This window comes from Calliphora vicina, chromosome 3, assembly GCF_958450345.1.
Source record: "Calliphora vicina chromosome 3, idCalVici1.1, whole genome shotgun sequence".
Lineage (NCBI taxonomy): Eukaryota > Metazoa > Arthropoda > Insecta > Diptera > Calliphoridae > Calliphora > Calliphora vicina.
In genome coordinates, this window is record NC_088782.1 from 84,651,359 (window position 1) to 84,672,567 (window position 21,209).

The window sequence follows — 21,209 nt, forward strand, 5'->3', positions numbered from 1 at the left end:
TTTTTAAATTTAAATTTTTCCTATTTCCATATTATTTCATACATTGTAAATAGTATTCCAATTTTGAATACTATTTACAACAAATTACTCTATACGTAATTATATTAAAAAATTGAGTTGAACATGTCAGAAAATGTATTTTATATCATATTTTTCAATAATCAATATTATTTATAAAAATTCATACTAATATTAAATAATAATATTGATATTTTTACAAATAATGCTTGAGTGTCTGTAATTCTCAAACACTCTATAATTTTATTTGTACAATATCTTTAGTTTTTCTAAAGCGTTTTGGGAAAAGGTTTCCTGATGATCTGGCCTAAGCAACCAGTGAAATGCGCATAGGAACTAGCTTACCCCCAACAATAAATTTCAGAGAATTTATCAAATTAAAAATTGGGAATTTAACATAAAACAATTTTACTAAAAAAAAATAGTTTAGTTCTTATAAAATTATTTTTTTTCAATTCATATTAGTATTTTTAACTGCACAAATTCCCATTATCCTATAATATAATCAATTAGTTTTAGATACTAAAGAATCTGACTCAAACTTTCAGCGTAGTTATACCCTACACCACCATAGTGGGGAGGGTATAATGTGTGTAACGCCCAAAAATATTGGTCGAACACCCACATTAAAGTATACCGATCGACTTAGAATCACTTTCTGAGTCGATTAAACGATGTCCGTCCGTTCGTCCATCTGGCTGGCTGTCCATGTAAACCATGTGCGCAGAGTACAGGTCGCAATTTTGAAGATATTTCGATGAAATTTGGTAAATATTATTTTTTCAGCTCAAGGACCAATCCTATTAAAACTGCCTGAAATCAATCCATTATTTCACCTAGCCCCCATACAAATGTCCTCTTAAAATTGGACATTATCGGTCAAACATGCTTAATTTATATATGTATTTACACAGATTTCGCTCCAAATAAGTTTTATATACACAAAATTCATGTCACCAAATTTTGTTACGATCGGTCCATAATTAGTCATAGCTCCCATATAGACCCGCTTCCGAAAATCACTTTAACTTGCATAAATCTCTTAAAAATGTCGGTATACACACAAAATTCACCATAAATAACTTTCATATAGACATAAATCACACGACCTAATTTCATGGTGATCGCTCCATACTTGGTCATAGCTCCCATATAAGGCCCACTTCCAAAAATCACTCAAAAATATATTAAAACACAAACAAATTTTTAAAATTTTTGAAATTTTGTTTTTGCTTTCCATATAAATATCACTTTGGTGACGTGATTTACAAAATTAGGGCCTAAATTATTGAAATTTTAAAAGAAAAATGTTTTTGCTCTTTTACTTAGTGTAGGGTTATTATATTATATGGTCGGGCTTGAGCGACCATACTTTCCTACTTGTTTTTATACCCTTCAGCTTCGTGAGAAGGGTATATATAAGTTTGTCATTCCGTTTGTAATTTCTACATTTTTCATTTCCGACCCTATAAAGTATATATATTCTGGATCCTTATAGATAGCGGAGTCGATTAAGCCATGTCTGTCTGTCTGTCTGTCTGTCTGTCTGTCTGTCTGTCTGTCTGTCTGTCTGTCTGTCTGTCTGTCTGTCTGTCTGTCTGTCTGTCTGTCTGTCTGTCTGTCTGTCTGTCTGTCTGTCTGTCTGTCTGTCTGTCTGTCTGTCTGTCTGTCTGTCTGTCTGTCTGTCTGTCTGTCTGTCTGTCTGTCTGTCTGTCTGTCTGTCTGTCTGTCTGTCTGTCTGTCTGTCTGTCTGTCTGTCTGTCTGTCTGTCTGTCTGTCTGTCTGTCCGTCTGTCTGTCTGTCTGTTGAAATCAGTTTTCTGAAGACCCCAGATATCTTCGGGATCCAAATCTTCAATAATTCGGTCAGACATGCTTTCGAGAATTTTGCTATTTAAAATCAGCAAAATCGGTTCACAAATGGCTGAGATATGAGGAAAAAACCAAGACAACCTCTATTTTTGACCTATTTTTTACCTATATCTGGATTACTAAGACATTAATATAGACAATATGGATATCTAATGATAGATATTTCAAAGACATTTGCAACGACGTATATAAGAATAAAGTAAGTTGGACCTACAATGGGTCAAAATCGGGAGAAAAAATTTTGAACCCGAATTTTTTTTTTTTTTTTAAAAAATTGAAAAAACAAAAAAAAAATTTTTAAAATTTTAAAAAAAAAAAAATTTTAAATTTAAAAAAAAAAAATTTTTAAAATTTAAAAAAAAAAATTTTAAATTTAAAACAAAAAAAAAATTAAATTTAAAATAACAATCGAAAAATTTTTTTTTTCAAATAATTCAAAAAACAACTGGAAAAAAAATTAAATTTTGTTTACCTAAAAATATTTAAAATTTTGAAGTATAATTTGGTGAAGGGTATATAAGATTCGGCACAGCCGAATATAGCACTCTTACTTGTTTATTATATTAAGTGTCACTCATAATGAGCCTCACTCCTTAAAATGTGTAAAAATTTACGGTGCTTACTTTTATTATTTCTCATTTAAGATTTTACTCGGCATGTGTGCAGAAAATGGGAAAACAAAACAGCAAGCTAAAGCCAGAAGTACTGGAGGATTTAAAACAAAACACAGAATTCACAGGTAAATCAAATAAAACATGTAAGGCAGAACCCAACCTTTTGGTGTTCAGTTTTAACCGAATTGGGGTGTATGCAATCTAAATTTTTTCGTGAACTTATCTAATAATGCCATCTAGCTACCAATTTTTTTTTCATATTTTATTTATTGTATCTTCACAAAATAATGTGAACTATCAATAATTTGTTCAAATCTTAAATCTAAATATTAATTTTTATTTATATCCCACCACAGTTGGACGAAAACTGTTGTTTAATTTATAGATCCTATCATCAGCGCATGTCTGTTGGATTCCTTCTTCTTAGTCGGATGTAGCCATTACTTCTCATTAATGTTCGTGCAAGTGGGCTAGGGTGAACTTCTAACTTTTTCAAATATGACTCCGCTTGTTTTTTTATTTCATTTTTCACCAGGAAGACACCTAGATCCTTATGAATGTTAATATTTCTAACATACCAGGGCGCTGCTGTTATCATTCTTAATATTTTATTTTATAATCTTTGAATTTTTTCAATATTAGAAGCTGAGGCCGTGCTAATTGAATTCAATAGCAACATATGGGTTTTATTATTGAGATGTACAGCAAAAGTTTACAATCTAAACTCAATCTCGAGTTTTTACCAATTAGCCAGAAAATTTGTAGTAATTTTAACTTCATTTGAGTCAATTTCGTAGCTATATGCTTTTTCTAGGTAAGACGTCGGTCTAGATGCAGAGCTAAATATTTAACTTCAGTTTGTTGAGGTATTATATGATTATTTATTAGGATTGGAGGGCACGATTCTCTACGCAATGTGAAAGTCAGATGTATACATTTTTGCCCGTTGACTGTCGAGTATATGGTCTTGTAAAATTACAGATGCTTCTTTGGGGTTTTCATGTGGGTTCGAATGTTAGTTGGCATATCACAAGTATATATCAAATATAGGAAGGGACCCAGTATACTTCCTTGGGGTATGCCTGCTTCAATAGGCTGTGGTGAACTTATAGTCTCCCTCTTTAAGAACGAACTTTCGATGACTTCAATAACTTTCTAAAAGCTTATGTGTGTTTACTGTAGGGTTGCCAATTGTCCCGATTTTCGCGGGATTGTCCCGCTTTTTTTGATTTTCCACATCAAATTACTACTTCATATCTAGTTTTAAAGAACAGTAGATTTTGAATTAGATATTTATTAAATTAAAAAGAAAAATCATTTATTTATAAAAAATTCAATAAATCAAGTAAGTGGAACTGATATGTATGTATATCCCGTGTGTAAATATTTATTCAGATAACAGTTCGTATACTTACAAGTTATTTTTCAATCTACAGTGAGCCTCAAAAGTGAGTAAACAGCAGCGAATTTTTTGATTTTTTAAGATCATGAAAATCATTATAGTCCGACTTAAATCTATATTTTTCACAACCAAAGATATTATTCAAGCCAATCTCTATCAAACCGAAACTTTAAAATTTTAATCATGGATAAATTTTAGAATTTTCATTATCTTAAAAAATATCCAATAATTTTTGGTGTATACTCACTTTTGCGGCTCACTGTATGTTAAATTCTAGAACAGTATTTCTACATACATATGCAAAACTTCCCATATACAAAGGTTTTTTGCCTTGAAATGTCGAATTTTGTGCCAACAAAACTTCATATGAGAGAAGTTTTGCTTTACTTCTTTAATTTGAAAAAAGTTCCGCTGAAGCACACCGATTGCTCAGCAAAGGTGAATATGTTCCATCGGTTTCAACGTTGCGAAGTGGAGATTTTGACACGGAAGACAAATATCGCCCAGTCTAGAGAAAAAAGTTTGAATCCCAAGAAATGGATGCAGTATTACTCCATGAAAATTATTTTCAAACTCAACAAAAGCTTGGGAAATCATTGGGACCTACTCAATCAGCAATTTCAAAACGTTTGCAGGCAGCAGGATTCATCCAAAAGCTGGGAAATTGGGTACCATACGAATTGAAGCTAAGAGACCTTGTAAGACGATATTTTATGTCTGAATTGCTGCTTCAACGCTATAAAAAAATGTTTTTGCACCGTATTATTACTTGCGATGAAAAATGGATCCATTGAGATAACCCGAAGTGTAAGGGATCGTATGTGACGCCCGGCCAATCATCCGAATCGACACCAAATCAAAATATCCATAGCGCTAAGGTCTGTATGTGCTCTGTATTTGGTGGGACCAAAAGGATCCTATCTATTATGAACTGCTGACATCTGACCAGACCACTATAGGGAACCTGTACACAACTGATTCGTTTGAAGCGAACATTGGTCGAAGACATGAAGATGTTATATTCCATTATGACAACACTCGAGCACATGTTGCAGTACCTGTTAAAAACATCTGTTGCCAGAAAGATCGGTAAATGTCATAGCTAACAATGGTCAATTATTTGAATAAATTTATATTGTACAAATGTTTCAAAATAAAAATTTAAAAAAATCCCGCATTTTTTAGCCTTACACCCAATATTTTCCAATATATTTTTTTTATTTTTAGTATGGAAAAATTCCAAATCTAGTTAAAGTAGCAAACAAAACATGTTACGTTTTTTATACAGGACGAACTTTTCTTTTATTTAACTCTATTATAAGATTTGGACATTTATTGCATAAATTTACAATTTGGGGAAAAATCCGTATTAAGATAGTTGAGGTATAATTTATTATATATAAATATTGTTTTATTTTAATAGATAATCCTTCATACCATACTTTGTCGAAGTCTTGCGAAACGTCGATGAAGAGCGCAGAACAATATTTTTTTTTCTTCAAATGTCTTGTAAGTTTGTTCTATGGTGTTATGTTTTTCTCGAAATTGATGAGTTGGAATATAATCAAAATGATTCACTATCGGCTTTAACTTGTGCATTAAGAGTTTTTCGAAATGCTTTCATATATTTGACAATAGGCTAGCTACCAAATGGTAAAAAACTAACGATTGATGTAAAAAAGCAATGCCTATTGGAGATAGTAGCTTTTACTTTGCTGTCATTTGAGATCGTCATTCTATCAACAATATTACCATATTTTTCAAAATTGTGTATTCTTTTTGCTTCTGATTTTTAACTGCAATGCTCAATTTAAATTGTGTTTTTAAGTAGCATGAAACGTCTGTACTAACCAAATTATTTGATTAGCAAATAACGTTTGTCCATAATTTTCAAAATATGTAATTACCAGGGCAACCAGGCAAAAAGTATGCAATATCATATTTTTTACTGTGAGTCGTATAAACATATGAGTTAGTTATTTATCCCAGGGACCGTAACAATTATGACATTTATAATAAAAATCACAACATAATTGTTATTTTCTGAGTTTTATTTTTTTTTGTCAGAAATAATTGTTATTTTCTGATTTTTATTTTTTTTGTCAGAAATAATTGTTATTTTTGATTTTTATTTTTTTTTTGTCAGGAATATTTGTCAGACTTTGAGTTTTATTTTTTTTTGTCAGGAATATTTGTCAAACTTTGAGTTTTATTTTTTTTGTCAGGAATATTTGTCAGACTTTGATTTTTATTTTTTTTGTCAGAAATAATTGTTATTTTTTGATTTTTATTTTTTTTGTCAGATATATTTGTCAGACTTTGATTTTTATATTTATACCCTTCACCACGAGTGGCAAGGGTATATATAAGTTTGTCATTCCGTTTATAATTTCTACATTTTTCATTTGCGACCCCACAAAGTATATATATTCTGGATCGTTATAGATAGCGAAGTCGATATCGCCATGTCCGTCTATTGAAATCAACTGTATGTTGAAATCAACTTTCCGTAGCCCCCAAATAACTTACAAACATGATTGATACGTCAATATATCGGGAATTCTTCCGGCTCGGTTGCCATTTAAAATCGGCCCACAAATGGCTGAGATAACGGGACAACCTCGATTTTTGGCCTATTTTTGATCTATATCTGGATAACTAAGTCATTAATAAGGCATTTTTTTTTACCAAAACATTTTTTTGGTAAAAAAAATTTATGACAAAAAAATTTTTTTGGAAACAAAAAAATTTTTGACAAACAAATTTTTTTGGTAAAAAAAAATGTATGACAAAAAAAATTTGTTGTTAAAAAAAAATTCGGGTTAAAAAATATTTTTCCCGATTTTGACCCATTGTAGGTCAAAGCCTTATATACATACATCGTTGCAATGGACTTTGAAATATCTATCATTAGATATCCATAATGCCTATATTAATGACTTAGTTATCCAGATATAGATCAAAAATAGGCCAAAAATCGAGGTTGTCCCGTTATCTCAGCCATTTGTGGGCCGATTTTAAATGACAACCGAGCCGGAAGAATTCCCGATATATTGATGTATCAATCATGTTTGTAAGTTATTTAGGGGCTACGGAAAGTTGATTTCAACATACAGCCGAATAGACGGACAGACGGACATGGCGATATCGACTTCGCTATCTATAACGATCCAGAATATATATACTTTGTGGGGTCGCAAATGAAAAATGTAGAAATTACAAACGGAATGACAAACTTATACCCATGCCACTCACAGTGAAGGGTATAAAAATAAAAATCAAAGTCTGACAAATATATCTGACAAAAAAAATAAAAATAAAAATTATTTCTGACAAAAAAAATAAAAATCAAAGTCTGACAAATATTCCTGACAAAAAAAATAAAACTCAAAGTTTGACAAATATTCCTGACAAAAAAAATAAAACTCAAAGTCCGACAAATATTCCTGACAAAAAAAAATAAAAATCAAAAATAACAATTATTTCTGACAAAAAAAATAAAAATCAGAAAATAACAATTATTTCTGACAAAAAAAATAAAAATCAAGAATTTAAAAAGCATGTTATTTTATGAAATTATAGTTGAAAACAATCAAAATGGTATGCTTGACTTGACTCTCCGATATTATCCTGTGATGGCTTTTTTCCTTAGAAATTTCAAGAATAATTATTATTTTCGGTCCCTGATTTATCCGTTTCAGATAATTTTACGAATTTTGGCATCGATTTGTTAGTGCATATTTTTGCATATTTTGCTCTTTACTACATATTTTAGCATATTTTGCATTTTATAGCATATTTTTTCATATTTAACTCATAACGGCATATTTTTGTTGCATATTTTTTTTTTCATTATTTTGTTTCCTTGTTGACCTACGCTACTTAAAGAAAAAAATTATAGTATCTGTAATCGACTTATCTTCATTGAATTTTCGTTGACTTAAGGCATCTTAGTTTCCATATAAATATGTATTTGAATTAACCCAATAAGCATTTTTACTGGAACTCAAGTTCAAGGCAGGTGTAATTCAAGCCTTGAATTATAGTCAAGCAATTGAATTACAGTTGTATTACACTTTATTTCAACAGCATTCTCCAGTAAAAAGGTAACATAAATTCAAACCATATGTTTTTTGTTTGAAAAATATTTTATTTTTCAAATATTTTTCAAGTTTAAAACATAATTACGTTTGCATTCAAGTCTATTCAAATTCTAACAAAATGTTCAAGTGCTTGAACTTTTGGGGCTTTGGTACTTATTGCTTATTTAATTTAAATTAAAAATATACAAACACAAATATCAAAATTTAACAAATAATAAAAAATACATAAGGTTGCGTGACAGTTGGGCATTAGTCCCCATCCATACTGTGAAACATTTGCTGCAAAACAATTGAGTTTGATGATGAAAGTGTTCATGAAGTTTTTGTTGAGTATGTCATCCACATTTATTCGTTCGTATTTGTTCTGTACAGAAATGTCAAAAACTGAAAAGCAAAAACTTAACTGTGTGGTCACGAATGCAGTTTCAAAAGAGAATTTAAAAATGTTTTGCAGCAAATGTTCCACAGTGTGGACCGGGGCTTAACAGTTAACCTCTAATATAAGATTAAACTATTCAGCAAATGTTCAGAATATTAATATCCATCGAAAACCTTGAACGCGAGGTTTTTGATAGATTTACAAAAATTGTAACGAATATATTGTTACGTTTCAACCTTTTCAAAACGTTAGTTTATTTCCTTTAAATAAACCGGATACTTTTGATTGCAAATAAAAGCCGTTTAGTAGTTTAAAAATTGTAACAACTCTTTATTTATTCAAAATATACAACAACCACAGAATTAAATAGCCACTCAATGGTTTTTATACACGTTTATAAATTCTCAGAAATACAGACACAATTTAAAATGTACACGAATTTACTTGAAAAACACAACACACTTTAAGGCACTCAGTTGATGTTTATTCGAAAAGCGTCTCTGATAAACTCACTAACGACTGCAACCTCTGCCACTATTTATACCCCTGTCATCTGCACTCTAGATTGATCTTTAACTGTCAAAGTTCGAATATTCTAGATCTTACTAATACATACGCCATCTGTGGTGTACTTTCTGCAATGTTCTTTAACTGAATATTCGAATTCAAACAGCGTTGCCAACTTACGATCAATGGTCAACTGAAAGCTTTTATTCAATGTTAATAATGCCCACAGATATGTTACAGTTTGCTATTACAGCACTGCTATTTGAAAGCATTAGGCTACTTTTATATCAGGCTTTAAAATCGTTATATTTGAATTCAAGTACAATTTCGTAACACTGCCCCCCGCTTAAGCCTGTTCGTCCCGAATAGGCATAGATTCACTTCTCCCATAGGCAGCTAGTCGTTCTAGATGTACGACTTTCACTTTAGATCTCGGGTTCTTATCTTTCTGTATTCTGTACACCACGTCGTTTATAAATCGCACATTTCCTTGAATACGGCGGATTCAAAATTTCTACCCTGATCCGAGTGCAACTCCAGTGGAACACCATAGCGACACACCCAGTTGTTCACAAATACGCTTATAACCGTTTTAGCTTCCTGATTGGGTATTGCATATACCTCTGGCTGAAGTAATCTATAACCACTAAAACATAACGGTTTCCAGCATCACTGACAGGGAAAGGGCCTGCTACATCCATCGCAATCCGCTGGAATGGCGCACCTGAGTTATACTGCTGAAGTTGTCCACGACTTCTTCTTATTGGGCCCTTCGCTGCTATGCATTGTGGACAAATGGCTACCTAATCGAATACTGCTTGCTGACAACCCACCCAATAAAAACGGACTTTATGTTATACTTTCCTCAAGTTTCATTAAAATCGGCCCACAAATATATAACATTTCGCTATCTTTTCTATAGAAATTCCAAATATTTAAAAATTTGACCTTTGACCTTCACGATTTAAGGTTATCGTTTTCCGATTTTAGTAAAACTTTCAGACCATATTTAAAATTACAAGGACTATAATATTATGAATAGGTTTTACTTAAAATTTATAACATTAAGGAAATTGGGCTCATTCGCCTAAATATGGACAAAAAATTAGTTTTTCTTGAAAATCGCAAAATTTAAATCGCAGGTACGGAAAAACTGTAAGAGGTATTGACATAATTTTTTCATATTTTTATTCCCTATTTTGATCTCAATAAATCCCAATGTGATGATCAAAAAATTCTGAAATTTGTTTAACAAAATTTTTAAAAATTTGAAAATGGAGATTTGAAACAGCCGTTAAAAAAAATATTTTTTTTTGGCCATACTTGCGAATAGGTTAACGGTATCCTACGAAGACAAAAACTCATACACAAGTAAATACGGATATATTTTAAATAAAAATTAGCTTTTATTTAAATTTTTCTCGAAATATGTTAATTTTTTTTTTAAATGTTTTGTTCAAGTGGCCTGAAACACGTTAATGGTCTGGCGAATTTGTAATAACTTTAACATTTTTTAACCAAATTTTGTCATTTATATCTCATTACAACGATAATTACGTACACATTTCGATTCTTTTGCATTCAATTGCAAAAGTATTTATTTAGTAGCAAAATTTTTAAAATATCTTGAAAATTTGCATTTTTTCCGAATTTTGGCGATAATACAGTTTTTGGGTCATTTTGACCCAAAGAAGATGCAGGGTTAACTTCCAAAAAAAATTTTTTAATGTAATATTCATTAATATAAATAAATCTATACATTTCTAGAAAACAATGCAGAAATTTAACGAGTTTCACCTATTTATTCAATATAAATAGTATAATTTTGCATATATCTGAACTTTGACCTCGATGCGCGTCCAGAAATCGTTGCCCTATTTGGCTCAAATTTTCAGCACTTAACATTTAGGCCTAGTGTCACAATATTCCACCCGGCACTCTTCAAAATTTTAACAAAAAATTTTTTCCATACAACTGATTGTCACTCTAATATATATATATATATATTTATATAGTGTTTTTGAAACATAATTTAAATGTTAAAAAATAAAGCAAGAATAAGTAAAGAAATCACTATCATTCAAATAAGTAGTATTCTCATAATATTACTCTTATTTTCCAGTCCTAGGAATAAAGATTATGAGTACATTTTTTTGGTACTTTATTTTTTCATTCATAATATTCATTATTTTCTCTTTTTTTTAACTACTTATTTAGTTTTTTTAATTTAAAATATAGCAAGAACAACATTTTTAATGTAAAAAAAATAATGTATGACATGACTTACCAACAAACACGTTCGAAGTTCGATCAAGGCCTTGTTCAAGTTCGATGGTTGTTGTTGTGGGTTTTAGCTGAATTATGAGTTGATTAGAAGGTTTAAACATTTGGTTCTTGGATTAGATCAAATGCATACATACAAATATTGAGCAGAGTCTCACATGTATATATAGTTGGTTAAAATTTTTGGTAGTATTAACACATTTTCTTTTGCTAAATTACTATTTATGAAATTATGTTGTAATTTGACTAATAATTTTATTTACTGTATCTTGTTCACTATTCAAATTTTCTTGGTTTTAGAAAGCACTCATTTGGTTTTTTAACATTAGTTGTTCAAATTTTGACTAAATATAGTGTTTGATAAGTCGACTTTAGCAAATTAATTAAAAAGATCTTGCAAGAATAAATTTATGGTGTTGAAAACAAAACTAAGAATTGAATGAGCATCCAAACGTAAGACCAGTGTAATTGAGATCACTAACATTGTGGTTTTTATTTCTTTTGTACTCATTGGGTTTTTTTTTAGTTAATGATCATTAAAGTTTTTTTTTTTGTTTTTCAAAAAAAAATTTTTTTTATTTCTATTTAAACAAATATTCTTATTTTTGCATGATCGTGTTTTGGATTTTATCCATATGTAATTTGATGTAATAATTGAACTATGTATAATGTCTCGATTTTTCAATTTAGCACCACTATATATATAGATTTTTGATATTATGAAAATTTTATAGATTTCTTTCACTATGCATAAATTTAACTTCTTAATAATGTGGGGCCATCAGGTTCGGTTTTATGATTTGTAGTTAATTAGATGGAGATTATGTAATGTAGAGTGCTCTGCTCAATTGTCGGTCAGAAATGGAATACAGCAGACGATGGAATACAGATGTAATTAAACCTTGATTTTGGAGAAGAAATGTGGTTTTTGAATTGTGTATTGTGTATTTCGAATAGTCCAACCACTCCCAGATCGTCATCCACGGCCGTGGATTATATAAAGTTGTGAACCATGTGGCCGTGGAGGGAAATGTTTTGCAGGTGTCTTCCAGAAATTGTATGGAGCACTGTGCAATTTTATCACCATCAAATTAATTAATTAAATTTTTCAAGAATAATCTACAGAAAATAGCTCCGATAACTAAATATCATTTCAATCAATGTTAAAATATTTAAATGGTCGGATAGATATAGTTTGGTTGCCCATCGGAGGTTTCATGATGAAATTCGGACTTTTTGTGGTTTTGCAAATTTCACATTCTTTAATATATTGCCTGACATCACGAACCATCCCAGGCCAAAAACAATTTCTTCGTATTAGCTCTAGAGTTTACTGAATGCCTATGTTCGCTTCCGTTGGTGAATCGTGATTTCTACGAATAACATCTGTTCGTAGTTTGTTCGGAATCCATAACTTCCACGCTTTTCGGTCCTCTCCTTCATCCCCAGAATAATGTTCAGTGCGAATGTAGAGGTAGTTGTCCACCACTCGTATATCAGGGTATTTGGCTTGGTTTTTCACAATTTTTCTTTTGAGATCTTTATGATCTTCATCACCAAAATGTTCTGACTCTAGATTAACCTCAGGCTCAAGACTTTCGACGGACATGATTGTAGCTTCAGGAATTCTCGACAGCGCATTTGGAACTACATTCTCTTTTCCTTTACGATTAGTTACTGTAAACTTGTACATTTGCAGCTTAAAGACCCACCTAGCTAATCTTCCGCTGAGGTCTGGTTGACGCATGAGCCACACTAAGCTTGAATGGTCTGTCACTACTTCGAACTCCTGCATCTCTAGATAGCATCTAAACCGCTTTATGGCCGCCAATGCCGCTAAACACTCTCTCTCTGTGACACTGTAATTAGGTTGCGCTGAATTTAACTTTCGACTCATGTATGCAATTGGACGTTCTTGGCCTTCATGGTCGAATTGCACCAGAACTGCGCCAATGCCGTAATTACTAGCATCACAGTGGTGGTAAAATTTCTTGCTAAAATCGGGATTGATGAGTACAGGAGCCGTTGTGAGAAGATTTTTAATAGTTTCAAATGCGTCTTGAGCTTCTTTGGTCCATGTAAACTTTTTTTCGTAGATAATACCTCCGAAATGGGAAAAACAATAGTAGAGAAGTTTTGAATAAAGCGTCGGTACCATCCAGCGAGACCAAGAAAACCGCGTACCTGCTTAATATTCTTTAGGATAGGCCAATTATTAATGGCGCTTATTTTATTCGGGTCCGTTGTAATTCCGCCATCGCCAATCACATAGCCCAAATAATTTACCTTAGTGACGCAAAATCTACTTTTAGAGATATTTAATGTCAAATTTGCCTTTTTAAATTGTGAGGCAATGCGAACTAGAATTTCTCTATGCGTTTCAAAATCTTCCGACGCAATGATCAAATCATCTAAGTAGCTAAAGTCGCAATGACGCAGATCAGGTGGAATGATCTCGTCCATTAACCTACACATTGTTTGAGGGGCCTTGCAAAGTCCGAAATGCATCACTACAAATTGATAGAGGGGCCTTCCCAGAACTGTGAATGCCGTCAGTGGTTTAGACTCATCGTCGAGGGCAATCTACCAATAAGCATCTTTTTAATCTAGTTTTGATATTAGGTTGGCTTTTGGAAGTCTTGAGAATATCCCTTCGATACTTGGTAGAGGATAAGCATCCTTTTTCGTTGCTAGATTTACTTTTCTAGCATCTAAACATAACCGGACTTTATTTGGTTTTACAACCAATCTCATTGGTGAACTCCAGGGGGACGTGGAAGGTTCAATCACCCCTAGTGCCAACATTCTTAATTAATTTGGTACGCCCCAACCCTTGTTTTTCGAAATTTGAGAAAAGAGTTATAACACATTCTATGGGAAAGAGGGAAATAGAGATTTTAAGGTAGATTCGGACTTAAGTTCGGACGTTTTTTAATATCGGAAAATTCAGACAGACTATTGGACATTTTGTTATAATATGTAGTATTAGCCGAGCCAATAATCTCGGGAAATAGATTAAAACACTTCCAGAAGTCAATACCTAATATCAACCTCTGTGCAATCGAAGGAATAATAAACAATTTGATCTTGTGTGTTTGGTCTCGAAAAGTAATGTCAACGTCAAACCATCCAATGACATTCAATGAATAACCATCAGCTGTCTTGGCGTATGGCTTGTATTTATAGAAATTTTAATATTTTGAGAAGTCATAACAAGCTAGATCAGAACCTAAGCAACTTACGTTTGCTCCAGTATCAAGTAAGCCTGATTCAGAAAAATAAAGAAAAGAAACTTGAGCATAGTAGCGCATATCGTTCGGGTTTGAAATTATGGAAGAAATTAGAAGTTTGCGAAATATTTTCCAATATTTACGTAAGCGTAGAGTGGACCGTTTTGACTTAAAATTTAAATCTGTAGAAATAGGGCAGACATTAAAAATAGCATTTCTCCTTTTCATATATGCTTCAAAACGTTTATGATAAGGAACAATAGGTCGTAGAAGGTATTAGTGCCGTAGCATGTTCTTTTCAAAATTGTAAATTTTTCAATTGGAAGTTTTTTTATTAATTAATATATTTGTCGAGTTGTCTGAGTATATACAAGGTTTTTTAACGTCTTCGTTAACAGCAAAATTACATAATAAATAAGGAGTTACATTAGTTCCTTTGTTGGAACATTCTTTCGATAGTTTTTTGAAAGATTAGCTTTTTTAGTCAAACATTTTGCACAATTGGGCTTATACATTCCTTTGGCACCGCAGCCATAACAAAATATCTGTCTTTCTCGAAGGCAGTCTTCCCAATGATGACCTAACTCATCACAATTCCAGCATTTGAAATTTACTTGAGTTCCATTAACGGAATTTACTAACGATTCTGATTCAATTGTGGGATCTAAAGTTACCAAATTTTCATCCGCATCTAATTCTACCACCAGCCTACGAGATGCAAAAACCTGTTGACCCCGTGTGATCGTCACTTAAAAAGTTTTCCCTTTTCTGTACTAGCCTACGGAGATCTGAAATAGTATAAATAGATACGTATAGGAGATCCTGCCTTATTTCAGGCCTAAGGTTCCGAAAAGGATTTCAACTAACTCGTTTTCAGGCAACGATGTGGGCAACCTATCCATTATTGAAGAAACATCATCAAAAAATGCATCAAATGTTTTCCCTGTTTTTGTTTTCGATTCCGGATTTCCTCTTGTATCTCAAACGAAGATTTGTAATCTCGATATTTACTACGAATTGCCACACAAAACTCGTCCCATTCTATCGCCTGAACCTTTTTGTGGTAACCCCAAAACCAGTCTCTTGCCTTTCCGGCCAACTGAATATGTAAATTATTGCAAATTATTGAAAAATCACCTCCAAAAGTAGCGTAAGTTAAAGAGCGTACTCTGTATAAAAATTCTTCAATGCGAATACCATTTGAGGATCCGTCGAACTTATAGTTCCAATTCTGTATAATGTTTGTTATCTTATCGGTTTTAAAGAAATTACTAGGTGTAGATTAGGGTGGCCCTTAATAAACGAAAGTTGGATTTTGGCCATTCTCACCCTCCAGTTTGGTGAACATTAGTAAAAAAATCATCCTGAAAAAATTTTAGGTAAATCGGTTGGGGATAAGACGTGCCGCAAGCCTCTGAAGTTTTGAGATGCATTTACAAGGGGAAAAATGCATTTTATTCAGTTTTTGTAAAAAATTTTTTGTCATTAGAACGACAATTACGTACACATTTCGATTCTTTTAAATTAAATTGCAAAAGCAATTTTTTAATGGCAAAATTTTTACAAAAACTGAAAAAATGCAGTTTTTCCCCTTGTAAATGCATCTCAAAACTTCAGAGGGCTTGCGGCACGTCTTAACCCCAACCGATTTACATAAAATTTTTTCAGGATGATTTTTTTACTAATGTTCACCAAACTGGAGGGTGAGAATGGCCAAAATCCAACTTTCGTTTATTAAGGGCCACCCTAGTGTAGATACATTGGAAAACGAAACAGGTTGGTTACTGCGGAGATTATTAAAATGTGTCTCATTTTGTAAATTTGATGGATGTATAAGTAATGGATTTTGAGTATGTGACTGATTAGACGAATTAGGGGTAGTATTATTCCGTGCTGGATTTGGTATTAGATTTAAATTTTGTAACAATTTACTTAAATTATCTTGATCTTGAAATTATATTAGGTATTTGAACAGCTGGTGTGCCCATATCATGGTTAGAACGCAACGAATTTCTATCAGGTATAAACTCGAATTGCCCTTGAATGTGTGGATGCACATTCATTGAAGCAGCTTGTGATTGATTAAATAAATTTCTAATATAGCTTCTGGTATTATAATGTTTCGCCATCGCCCTCGCCCGAGTGTTAGTATGTGTAAACTGCACAGCTTTGGGATGTATATTAAATGATTTCAATTCAGAAAGAGCACAAGGTCTTTTACACGTTGGACATTCTGACGAGGTGGCTAAAAAGTTCTATATACACTTTCTATGATAAGCCTGCGAACATTCAATAATGATAAGACAATCTTGTACCTCCGTCATGACGCTTCATAGACTCATTGCAAATATGACATATTGTTGCTTCATTAGCACAAGCAGATTGAGTTGGTTGAGAAGAAGGTTGTTGATTTGGAGGTTGACTTGAAAGAGCTGTTTGAGGTGAATTAATTAGATGAAAAAAAATTTAGACCAATGGTAGAACCAAATTTCGGTGTATGAAATTTCGTTTAATTATCAAGAGGAATTTTGGTTTAAGAATATAAAATGGAACAAAATGGGCTTACAGTAGGGTATTCAATCGATTAACCGTTAATCGGTTAACCGATTAATTTTGGACGGTTAACTGTTCGAATAACAAATAAACCGATTAATTTGTGTCGATTAACCGAAATTCCTTTTTTTTGCACTTTAATATATTTTTTTGTTTTTATTTTTCCGTTTTAATTCCAATACAAATGTGAAATTAAAATTACATATTTTTCGAACCTCAAAGAAACATGTTTAGTGAGTATAACAACTGTATTTACATGTATTTGAAACTTTGTTTGTATTTACATGTATAGACGAAACTTTTTTGAAAGGAGTCTTTTATCAGAAAATATTAAAAGTATTCAAAATCTAAAACAATCCAAAAAGGACTCCAATGGTATAACGAAGGATTTTATATTCTTAGATAAAACTAAAAAAAAGAACTGAGATATTGGATATTCTTTATCATGCTTTCGATTTCTCCAACATCTACAATCAGCGAGAGAGTTTTATCAAAGTCAAGTTTTATTAATTCTAAAGAAAAAAAATCGTTTAAAAGGAAAACATTTAAATTATATTTTGTTTAAAAGATCATTTCAGAAGATCTCACTAAAATCCTAAAAAAACAGGTGTATACAAAAAGGATTTTAAATACCATATTTGCTATTATTTTTGGTTGAATTGTTATGTTTTGTTTGTTTTTTATGTTTTTGTACACAAAATTCTTGGTTGTATTTACAATTTAAAATTAAAATAGAAATTATTCGGTTAATCGAATAATTTGAAATTAACCGATTATTAACCGAATAAATCTAAACCCCGATTAATTATTTGCTCGATTAACCGATTAAATCAGAAACCCGATTAATTGAATACCCTAGCTTACAGGCAATGTAGATAATTCAATGACAAATTTTACAAAACTTCAGTATAAATTATAGTTCAATGTGTTAAGGGATTTTAAAACCTAAACAAAATTTATTTAAGTTTCCAAAATAATGTCTTATCGATTAGTCGAAAAGAAAAAAATGTATGTCTTCTATAATCAGAATAATATCAATTGTAATCAGAAGGACACAAGAAATATCATATTTTACAGATATTTTTTTAAAACAAGTGATTGAAAATAATGGCAATTGAATAAGGTTTTCTTACTAATGATGAGTGGTTTAAATTCAGTTGACAAAACTATGCGTATAATTTAATAGACATTACAAAACTGGACTATGGAATAAAAATACAGTAAAAAATATCATTGTTACTATAGCAAATCGACTTCAATTCATTTGTGGTACCTCTATGATTGATCTAATCCCCATGGGACATTAAATTACAAGTAGCCAAATTAATGTAAATAATTAAAGGAATAGTTGTCGTAACTCTATCGATTGGTAGCAATGAAATTAAAAACGTTACTTTTACTATACAAGAGATCAACTATAGTATATATCGTTTCACAATCTACAAAAGAATCAAAATAACAATATGGTTAGTATACTCGAACCAATAAACAACCCCAAGTAACTAAAGATCCTATAAGGCCATTATGATTATTTGTAGAAAATTACTCGATAGCTAAAACTTTTAAACTCTATGTCTGAAATGAAATCTACTTACAGAATAGAGCCACTAAAGAACAAAGTTCTTCAGGGCCCCACGTTGGGCGCCAATTATTGTAATGAATACACAGTGATTCGTCGAATATTTTGGAAAAATATCATGTTTTGAATTTTGCAAATTGTCGCAGACAATTTAATTCATAAAATAATCAAGAGTGTAGGACTGCGGGAGCCTTCTTATACTAGCAACAGTCGAGTGGGGGTTCTGTCCTTACTCTAAACAAATTCTGATTCACACTACAATAATAATATATAGACTCCCTTTTTATTTTACCACAAAAGGAAAATTTTAATAAATGGACCAGAAGTAACTAATAAAACAAACAACAAAAATTACTGCCCCAAATTAGTTACTTATTTTTTTAAAATAGAAAGGATTAAACTATACGCTTTTAACATATATGTATCTCCTAGATGTTTTTAGGAGCAATATGCCTCATGACCCTAAACCCAAACCTGTGTTTCAGTGGCAACATTTTAGATCTGAAACCCCTCATCGCAAATTATCAGCGGAATTTAGCCTATCTCATCACTCTTGTAAGAAAACACAAGAAATATTTTAATTCATTTTTGTATTTTGGCTTTATTCAACCCATAAATGCTATTATACGAATTTAAGAATAAAATTAAATACAACTAACTTTATATTGAAATCTTAAGGTAATGAAAAACTGTTAATAAAATTAAATTAACAATATATTAGGATAAAGAATAATAATTTATAAGCACAATTCAATGAAAAAAATAATTTAGAAAATTAAATGAGCGCTTTTATAAACGAAATATATTAATTTTTAAATGTTAAAATTCACGAATACCTATAACTGAGGGTTAAGTGTATTATTTCATTTATTGTAAATCAAAAGAAACAAAACGTAATATTATTAAAAAAAATAAAAAGCAAATCTATCATTAACTCGGAGTAGATTAAGAACAAAAAGCAATAAATTCTCTGGATGTGAGCAAATTCCAGAAAACAGTACAATGTGACAAATTTATGAATGAAAGAATAAGCAGAGATGATAAGTAAAGAGATCACTATCATTCAAATAAGTAGTATTCTCATAAAATTACTTTTATTTTCCAATCCTAGGAATAATGATTATGAGTAAATTTTTTTGGTACTTTATTTTTTTTAACTACTTATTTAGTTTTTTTTGTTTTTATATTTAAAAAAAATTAAAATATAGCAAGAACAAAATTTTTAATGTAAAAAAATTAATGTATGATATGACTTACCAACAAACACGTTCGAAATTCGATCAAGGCCTTGTTCAAGTTCGATGGTTATTGTGAAGGTTGTAGCTGAATTAGGAGTTGATTAGAAGGTTTGGTTCTTGGATTAGATCAAATGCATACATACAAATATTGAGCAGAGTCTCACATGTATATATAGTTGGTTAAAATTTTTGGTAGTATTAACACATTTTCTTTTGCTAAATTACTATTTATGAAATTATGTTGTAATTAGACTAATAATTTTATGTACTGTCTCTTGTTCACTATTTAAATTTTCTTGGTTTTAGAAAGCGCTCATTTGATTTTTTAACATTAGTTGTTCAAATTTTGACTAAATATAGTGTTTGATAAGTCGACTTTAGCGAATTAATTTAAAAGCGGACGATCTTGCAAGAATAAATTTATGGTGTTGAAAACAAAACTAAGAATTGTATGAGCATCCAAACGTAAGACCAATGTAATTGAGATCACTAACATTGTGTTTTTATTTCTTTTGTACTCATTGGGTTTTTTTTTAGTTAATGATCATTAATGTTTTTTTTCTTGTTTTTCAACAATTTTTTTTTTGTTTCTTTTTTTATTTCTATTTAAACAAATAATTTTATTATTGCATGATCGTGTTTTGGATTTTATCCATATGTAATTTGATGTAATAATTGAACTATGTATAATGTCTCGATTTTTCAATTTAGCACCACTATATATATAGATTTTTGATATTATGAAAATTTTATAGATTTCTTTCACTATGTATAAATTTAACTTCTTAATAATGGGGGGTGATGTTAAAATTGTGGGCCATCAGGTTCGGTTTTATGATTTGTAGTTAATTAGATGGAGATTATGTAATGTAGGGTGCTCTGCTCAATTGTCGGTCAGAAATGTAATACAGATGTAATTAAACCTTAATTTTGGAGAAGAAATGTGGTTTTTGAATTGTTTATTTTCTCGAATAGTCCAACCACTCCCAGATCGTCATCCACGGCCGTGGATTATATAAAGTTGTGAACCATGTGGCTGTGGAGGGAAATGTTTTGCATGTGTCTTCCAGAAATTGTATGGAGCACTGTGAAATTTTATCACCATCAAATTAATCCAATTTAGACGTTAGTTCCTTTAAATTGGATACGTAGATAGCTTTTGTTAGCAAAATGACAATATTTTCTTCATAAAAGTATTGCAATGGTTTATATATACCTGGATTTAGAATGTCCACTTCCAGGTTTAAAATTGTTGCTCTTATCTCAATGATCGACAAAATGAAAAGGAAGTTCATAGCTTTTTGCGAACATTATGTAGGTCTTCGTTATGAAGATAGAAAGAAGAAAAGCGAAACTTGGTAAAATGTCATTAAAACACTTGAAAGAGAATTACCCCGAACTGTCGAAGACTGTATTCTACACTAGGAATTGC

General features: G+C 31.2%; 1 protein-coding gene across 1 annotated transcript in view; it reads left to right on the forward strand.

Moving 5' to 3' along the window:
* Nca (neurocalcin homolog) overlaps nt 1-21,209 on the forward strand; it is a 705,950-nt gene that overhangs the window by 430,086 nt on the left and 254,655 nt on the right. The window contains exon 2 of the mRNA XM_065504608.1: nt 2,534-2,628. Within this exon, the coding sequence (XP_065360680.1) occupies nt 2,559-2,628 (70 nt within the window). The 5' untranslated portion in view covers nt 2,534-2,558. The remainder of the gene's footprint in view (nt 1-2,533; nt 2,629-21,209) is intronic.